This window comes from Lactuca saligna, chromosome 7 (genome assembly GCF_052625555.1).
Source record: "Lactuca saligna cultivar CGN05327 chromosome 7, ASM5262555v1, whole genome shotgun sequence".
Classification (NCBI taxonomy): Eukaryota; Viridiplantae; Streptophyta; class Magnoliopsida; order Asterales; family Asteraceae; genus Lactuca; species Lactuca saligna.
Genome location: NC_136423.1, coordinates 95,836,912 through 95,845,536, shown reverse-complemented (window position 1 = coordinate 95,845,536; position 8,625 = coordinate 95,836,912). Strand labels below are relative to the sequence as shown.

The following is an 8,625-nucleotide window of genomic DNA, read 5'->3' as shown; positions in this document are numbered from 1 at the left end:
ATACACATGTTGATAACATAAATGAGCAAAAATAACAACTTACTATGTTGTTATAAATAACAGAAATTGTTCATGTTACTATTTTTTTTTTTTTAATATTTTTTAGAACTCAATAAAATTATATATTTCAAGATATAACCTTAAAATAACAATCAAAATTATATTGTTCATAACCCTAAAATAACAAAGTATACTTCAAAATTTTTTAAAAAAATAATAATAATATTTAAATAATAAATTCCAAAAAGGCTTGTATGTTTTTTATATGTTCGTTGGCTTTTAAATCAGGTTATAAATCCAGAACTATTTAAAAAGCTTACCAGAAAACCCCATGATAAAACCCTTTTCTTAACCTAATAAACATACGTTGCTATCATCCCTCTCGTTATCCTCTTCTTCGCAACCACCGCTATTTTCTCTCTTCTCCCCTCTCGCTTTCTTCTTCTTTTCCATCGACCATCGGCGCTCTTCTACTTCGACCCCTACCACCAACGCTATCAACCTCTGCATCGACCACCACCACCGTTAACCCCTGCATCGACCTGCCGCCGTTAACCACCCCGTCAGTCTCTATTCCTCTTTTCTGGTAATTCTTCAATCCCTTTTTAATATTCGATTTTTTTCTTTGATTTGATATATGCAAATGTTAGTTTCTAGACTGGAGTTGGTTTGCCTGGGAATAGTTGAGGTTTAGATCATAATATTTCTTATCATCGTGGGTTTATCCTTTATCAAAAAGTTTTGGAATTAATGTTGCTGAGTTTACATGAATGCTTCTTAGTCAGTTTTTCTAATTTTCATTAGAGAAAATTCAAATAACGACTTCTCTTATAGTTGCTTCTGTTATGCATAAAAGACACCGTTTCTTAGGTCATATTTGTTGAGCATTTGATAAAAATTCATGTTTGATGAACCATTTTCTTTGGCTAAAAGGAAAATTCATATCTGTTCTGTTGCCCTATTTTCTTAAAGAAACAAGAGTTTGAAAGCATACAATTCAATTGAAGTTTATCAGAAAACATTATAAACTACACCTAAACTTTCGCCTGTTTATGTCAAAAGTAATCTTGGGGATTTCTTTAGTTCAAAAGAAGCAAGGCTGAGCTATATTTGAAAGTGAGTACAACTTAAATGGTATTCAACTTAAGCGCATGGATATTTAAATATTAGATAACATTATCTTTTCATTTAATATCAGATTTGAAAGTTATGGATGTGGAAGAAGTAACAGAGAAGGGAAAGAGACACAAGGGGAAGCATGACAAGCCAAAGCCATGGGATGATGAGACTGTTGATCATTGGAAGGTGGAAAAGTTTGACCCTTCTTGGAATGAAGGCGGTTTACTTGAAGTCAGCTCTTTCTCTACTCTCTTCCCTCAATACAGAGGTACTCACAGCATTTGCTATACATATACATATATATGCTATGTATTTAGACACCTTTGCTTACAACAACTATTTTGTTTAGGCTTACAAATAGCTTGCTTTATTGATGTGGTATTCACAATGCAGTATCTTCTACAATTCCTTATCCTATTTACATTTTTTTTCTCTCCCATTAATTGTTTTCTGTTTATATGATGTCTGAATAATACTTGCGAAAATGAGTGCACACTTAGGGAAATGAAAGGACAAACTATTAGAGGGTAAATTTGTAAAACATAAGACTTAAAATGGTATTTATATGATTATTTCTATTATGTTGTCCTTTTTGCATTAATAAAGAAGAAACACCGTATAGCTTAGTGGAACGAGGGGCTGTTTCTTCTATACATGTTTAAGCCAAAAGAGAAATTTAGGGAAAAGAGGTTTTAAAATATCATTTATCTTAATAGGAAAAAAAAAAGTAACACAAATGATGTTGTCTATGCAGAGAAGTATTTGCAGGAAGCTTGGCCTATCGTGAAAGGTGCACTGAAAGAACATGGGATTTCATGTGAGCTGGATTTGGTTCGTGATCAGATGATTTTGATTGTGCATTCTCAAAACATTTGTTTTGATATTAGTTGATATGAGAATTCCTGATTTTAGGTGAAAGGGTCGATGACTGTTTCCACAACTAGAAAGACAAGAGATCCATATATCATAGTGAAATCTAGGGATCTGATTAAACTCTTGTCACGAAGTGTCCCTGCACCTCAGGTAAGCATCACATCACATTAAGCTGATGTTTGGATGGAAGTTAGTTTCATTTCTCTTTTCCCTTTATATATATATGAATAAAAATCTAAATTACAGTTTTTAATGATAATTTTTGATATATACTTGTCACAAAATGGAATTTCGAATTCCAGGCCATTAAGGTTTTAAACGATGAAATGCAATGTGACATCATCAAGATTGGAGGTTTAGTCCGAAATAAGGTGCCATAATTTATTATTATTTTTATTATTATATAATTTGGAAAAGTAGATAAAAATTGCTATCGAGTAACTCTGATGATGTTTACAGGAAAAATTTGTGAAACGAAGGCAGCGGCTGGTGGGGCCCAATTCGTCCACTCTAAAGGTGTACATTTCATTTAAAATCAATCTCTTGGAAGTTGGAAGTGCATTACTATAAAAACTGATTTATTTTACTCATCCTTTTATTTGTTTAAATACAATGTAACTTTCACTTCGTTTTTAATTTGGCCACAAGACTTTTGAAATCGTTACTAAAGTCACTTTACTTTTCAAAACTGAATGTTTATAGTAATTTGTTGCTCATTATAGCAACACAACTATATTTCTTTATTCATAATAGCAACACACTTGTATTTTCTACATTTATGTCCTCTGACAATTTACTTGGAATGCAGGCACTGGAGATTTTGACAGGCTGCTATATTCTTGTTCAGGTATAACTGTATGACTTGTTGGCTTAAAAAAGAAAAAACCTAGAAACCTTATTTCTTTCTATTTGTTGATGCACAGGGAAACTCGGTGGCTTCAATGGGCTCATTTAAAGGATTGAAACAAGTAAGGAGGATAGTAGAAGAATGCATGTTAAATAAAATGCATCCCTTGTACAACATCAAAGTGAGTGTTACTTTTTTTTTTTTTTTTTTTTTTTTTTGGTATTATCCGATGCACTAATAATGTTTTGTGTGTTGTTTAACAGGTGCTGATGATGAGGAGAGATCTTGCAAGCAATCCAGAACTTGCAAATGAGAATTGGGATCGGTTTCTTCCCAAGTTCAAAAAGTAAACACTCATTGTCTCTTTCTGAAATTTTATATATAACTGTTGAAAAAAGAGTAAATTACACGAATGGTCCCTATGGTTTGGGGTAATTTGCACGTTTGGTCCCTAATTTACTTTTTTAACTCGGAAGGTCCCTACTGTTTGTTTTTGTTACGCGTTTGGTCCCTTTTATTTGTTTTTGTTACGCGCTTGGTCCCTGTCTTACCTAAAAAAACTATTATTTGAATATGGAAAAATAATGGGATAGGTAGGGTAAGGTGAGGGGGGTGGGGTTGCGAGTGTGTTTATTTAAATAAATTAAAAAATCAGGGGCAAAATAGTCTTTTTAGGTAAGACAGGGACTAAGCGTGTAACAAAAACAAACAATAGGGACCTTCCGAGTTAAAAAAATAAGTTAGGGACCAAACATGCACATTACCTTAAACCATAGGGACTATTCGTGTAATTTACTCTTGAAAAAAAAAGCACATCATACTGAACCCATCCAATCCATGTACATACATAATGCTTGGCTTGATTATTTGATTTTTTTTTTAGGAAAAATGTGAAACAAAAGAAGGTTAAGAGTAAAGAGAAGAAAGAATATACACCTTTCCCACCACCCCCACAGCCAAGCAAGGTGATTATGTTATTTATTATTTTTGTTATATTCTATGACATTGTTGTCTGAAAAGATTATATTAATTTAATCTTTTTTAAACATCATATAATTCCCACTCGTTCTGTTTTACTAAATGAATTGGGAATTCGATTAAATGCATATTATATTTTAATGAAATTCCAATCCATAAGCTTTAAGTGAGGCAATATGGAAAAATCAAATTGGAAACAGATTGTTGTGGGTTTAAATTCTACAAATAAAACGCTGAAAAAAGGTTACCTTAATTGGTGTATTTGGTTAAACCAAGTAATGTAAATATAACCAATTAAGGTTTCCGATAATTGGTTATTTTTGGTTCAAGCGGTTTATTCGGTTTAGGTATTTTCAACACTTCCATTTTTTTTATGATTAGGATGAGGGCATTTACGTCTTTTGAGTGGGACTAAAATTTCAATTTTTTTTTTTCATTCTTACTGTTAGCACAAAGCATGCAACAGACAACAAATATTCAAATAAAGTAAATGATAATATTGTTTTGTTTTCAGATTGACATGCAACTAGACAGTGGTGAATACTTTTTAAGTGACAAAAAGAAGTCTGCAAAGAAATGGCAAGAAAGACAGGAAAAACAGGCTGAAAAAATAGCTGAAAACAAGAGGAAGCGGGAAGAAGCATTTAAGCCTCCAGAGGTCATATCACTCATCATTAATAAATAGCCTCTACACATTTTTTCTTATGTCTTTCCGTTTCATTTAAAATATTGTTTTGGATATTCAGGAAGCCCGAAAACAAGAGGATGATAAAATTAAAAACGACAAGGAAGACATTGCTGCAATGACTACATCCTTGAAGGTGTGTAATTAATATGTATCACCTACTACTTTTCATGCTATCCACGAGGCTTGATGCTTATATAGTAATATCATCCAAATACAAAAGCAATTTTAATCGTCTCTGTCATAACAAGAACAAATATCAAACATACAATTTTCATTGCTAACAAATCAAACAAATAGTACTCCCATGTATGAAATCAATTGCTACAGCACCTGATTTTAATGGAAATTCTATTTATTGGCAATTGTTGCAGAAAAAAGCCAAGGAGTTGGGAAATCGAAAATCGGCTGATAGCATCGATGATGCAGAGATGTATATTGCAGCATCTAAGAAAAAATCCAAGAGCAACAAGTAGTGTCGGTTTATTTAATGTTTTTCATCACCCATCAACTCAACTTAACTTTATTGGACATCACAACTTTTGGAGGTGATGCATTGTATTTTTCTGTCGTAAGATTGATTAATAACTTTATGAACGTTTATTAGATAGATAGTGACCAAAAGTCTTGAATTTCTCACATGGTAACTGAATATTGGTATCCATATTATCAAGTCAGTTAATGCATAGATAGGGAGGGTCTAACGTAATGATGCACAATACGTTAGGCAGCATTTGTCGGTTATAAAAGATAGGTTGGTATTCTCAATCGTTTCTACACCTATTTTCTAATATGCTAATCTCGTAAATATAACACCTATAAAAAATTTGTTGTAATAAACATAAATTAATCAGATAACAAATCGTCTGTCTATATAATGCAACAGTTGGATTATTAAATCAAATATAATACCTTGTGTTTTATTCAAACGTATAATACAGTTTCAAGTTTCAACCAAACATGAAGCCTCTTTTTTGGCTCAGTTGCTTTGGCACAACGGCATTGTCAGCTTTCCGAATGTGCCAGCAGCCCAAAATGAACCACACAAGCAACCAGTAGACAGACTACTAGGTGAGGCTCAAGCTATGTCAAGCCCAACACCAGCAGGCCCAAGGGGTGCCCCATTCCCTTCCCAATGTGCCAGCAGCTCAAAATGCCCCCTTCCCTTCCCAATGTGCCAGCAGCTCAAAATGAACGGACCACTAGGTAAGGCCCAAGCCAGGTCAAGCCCATCACCAGCAGACCCAAGAGGTGCCCCCCTTCACCTTCGGCCTGATACGTGTGGTTGGAGGCGGCTGGCGGAAGTTTATACTTTTTTTTGGGAAAATTTTCTTGTAATCCTTCTTTGATAATTTATACTTTTCAAAATGATTTCGTTATTGGTTTATGGATTGGTTTATGGCCGAAGTTAAGTTTGATGCCAATTAATTATAGAAATTGCTTATACAAAGAATTGCTATATACACACACAGAGAGAGAGAGAGAGAGAGAGAGAGAGAGAGAGAGAGAGAGAGAGAGAGAGAGAGAGAGAGAGAGAGAGAGAGAGAGAGAGAGAGAGAGAGAGAGAGAGAGAGAGAGAGAGAGAGAGAGAGAGAGAGAGAGAGAGAGAGAGAGAGAGAGAGAGAGTACAAAACTTAGAGATTACAATTTTATTTTAAAATTTTTTTTATAAAAAAATCGCAGGTATTTTAATAAATTCGTTGAAAAAAATAAAAAATCAATTAAAAAAAATAATTATAAAAAATTGATTTTTTTTCAAAAAAAAAACAACCAACTAATTTATTTAAAAACCTACGATTTTTTAATAACACCATCCAATATAAACTTACTATCTTTAATTTATTGCTAATAAATTTATTTTTTTATATTACATGTGTTTGATTTTCATAAGATAAAATATGTTTTCGCGTTTTCGTAGGATATTTATATTTTCGCATGAACCTAATTCTATATATATATATATATATATATATATATATATATATATATATATATATATAGATATATATATAGAGAGAGAGAGAGAGAGATTCAATTGAAAAAATAAAAAACATTGAGAATAGATGAATTATTCTCAACCACACATTATTTTTGCTGCAAAAGCTTCCATCATACTGGTGGAAATGAAAAATGAATACATGAGTTTTTCCAACAAAATATGTTTCGTTAAACTATGTTAATAATTAGCTTAATATGTACAAAAACATATATTTTTTTTAATTTTTTTAAAATTTTTAGGGTTTAGGTCATTTTTGGTCACTTAACTTTTGGTTTTGTGCTCATTTGGTCACTTAACTCTTTTTAAGTTTTAAAAGGTCAACAAACTTTTGGTTTTGTGCTCATTTTGTCACTTAACTTTTGGTTTGGTCACATTTAGTCACTAAACTTTTAAATTTTTTCAAAATTTTAGTGACTAAATGAGCACAATTTTAAAAGTTAGGTGATTAAATGAGCACAAATCTAAAAGTTAAGTGACTAAATGTGACTAAACCAAAAGTTAAGTGACTAAATAAGTAAAAAGTTAAAAGTTTGATGACCTTTTAAAACTTAAAAAGAGTTAAGTAACCAAATGAGCACAAAACAAAAAGTTAAGTGACCAAAAATGACCTTAACCCTAATTTTTAAGGAGCCATGTTTATCACAAAATGATTTTAAATATATTAAAATTCATAATTTTTTTCATTAGCTTAATATGTACAAAAACATAATTTTTTTTTTAATTTTTTAAAATTTTTTAGGGTTTAGGTCATTTTTGGTCACTACTTTTGGTTTTGTGCTCATTTGGTCACTTAACTCTTTTTAAGTTTTAAAAGGTCAACAAACTTTTGGTTTTGTGCTCATTTTGTCACTTAACTTTTGGTTTGGTCACATTTAGTCACTAAACTTTTAAATTTTTTCAAAATTTTAGTGACTAAATGAGCACAATTTTAAAAGTTAGGTGACTAAATGAGCACAAATCTAAAAGTTAAGTGACTAAATGTGACCAAACCAAAAGTTAAGTGACTAAATAGGTAAAAAGTTAAAAGTTTGATGACCTTTTAAAACTTAAAAAGAGTTAAGTAACCAAATGAGCACAAAACAAAAAGTTAAGTGACCAAAAATGACCTTAACCCTAATTTTTAAGGAGCCATGTTTAAATATATTAAAATTCATAATTTTTTATTCTCTGTAAATAGATATGATATAGTTTAAGATTATATATATATATATATATATATATATATATATATATATATATATATATATATATATATATATAACCAAGGAACCAATCTTTTTTTTCAACTTTTACAACTTATTTTTTATCAAAAAAATAAAAAAAACTAAAAATACAGAAATTCATAACTTTTTATTATATTTCCAATGATATCAAATTCGAAAAAAAAAATCATCAAATTCATTATGTAAATATTTGAAAATTCACAATGTGAATCCGGATTCACACGAAAAATACTTTTCACATTCACAATGTTAATATATGAATTTAGATATTTTTAGATTCTTTTTTTCCGATAAAGAATAAGCTCTAGAACTTAAAAAAAAGATTTGGTATCTTGAAGAATCAATAATTATGGTTCTCTATTCAACTTTTCTATATATATATATATATATATATATATATATATATATATATATATATATATATATATATATATATATATATATATATATAGGTTCAGGTTAATTTGAGACCATTATAATTTTGTTAGACCGTAAGACCAAATCTAAAAATAATTTTAAAATGCAAAATAAATGAAAAAAATCCAAAAATTCTTTTTTTAAATATTATTTTCGGAACTTGAATTAACTAAAAAAAATATAAAAAAAAAAAAAAAAAATTCCGTTTTTTTTTTTGAAAAATACATGAAATATTCTAAATAGAATATTATACTGACATATTCTATAAAATAATTTTAAAATGCAAAATAAATGGAAAAATCTGAAAATTCTTTTTTTAAATATTATTTTCGGAACTTGAATTAACTAAAAAAAATAAAAAAAAATAAAAAAAAATTCTATTTTTTTTGAAAAATACGTGAAATATTCTAAATAGAATATTACACTGTATATATTCTAAAAATAATTTTAAAATGCAAAATAAATGGAAAAATCAAAAAAAATC

The 8,625-nt window shown here is 29.9% G+C and overlaps 1 protein-coding gene across 2 annotated transcripts; it reads left to right on the top strand.

The window, feature by feature from the left end:
* Positions 1 to 334: 334 nt before the first annotated feature.
* LOC145005282 (RNA-binding KH domain-containing protein) lies at positions 335 to 5,112 on the top strand. Of its 2 annotated transcripts, XM_078964359.1 has the most exons (14): positions 335 to 586; positions 1,063 to 1,116; positions 1,199 to 1,387; positions 1,874 to 1,950; positions 2,032 to 2,142; positions 2,295 to 2,363; positions 2,452 to 2,508; positions 2,801 to 2,839; positions 2,916 to 3,020; positions 3,103 to 3,185; positions 3,723 to 3,804; positions 4,332 to 4,475; positions 4,564 to 4,638; positions 4,877 to 5,112. In XM_078964359.1, the coding sequence occupies exons 3-14, from the start codon at positions 1,210 to 1,212 to the stop codon at positions 4,976 to 4,978; spliced, it is 1,122 nt and encodes a 373-aa protein (XP_078820485.1). In that variant the 5' UTR covers positions 335 to 586; positions 1,063 to 1,116; positions 1,199 to 1,209; the 3' UTR covers positions 4,979 to 5,112. The 2 variants fall into 2 exon arrangements, with proteins under 2 accessions (XP_078820485.1, XP_078820484.1); XM_078964358.1 differs by lacking the exon at positions 1,063 to 1,116 and having other exon boundaries at positions 336 to 586.
* The last annotated feature ends 3,513 nt before the right edge of the window (positions 5,113 to 8,625 follow it).

Coding starts and splice junctions, on each gene's coding strand:
- LOC145005282 (XM_078964359.1), top strand. CDS start 1,210: ATGGATGTGGAAGAAGTAACAGAGAAGGGAAAGAGACACAAGGGGAAG. Junction 2,143..2,294: donor GAAGTGTCCCTGCACCTCAG/GTAAGCATCACA, acceptor TTCGAATTCCAG/GCCATTAAGGTTTTAAACGA. Junction 3,021..3,102: donor ATCCCTTGTACAACATCAAA/GTGAGTGTTACT, acceptor GTTGTTTAACAG/GTGCTGATGATGAGGAGAGA.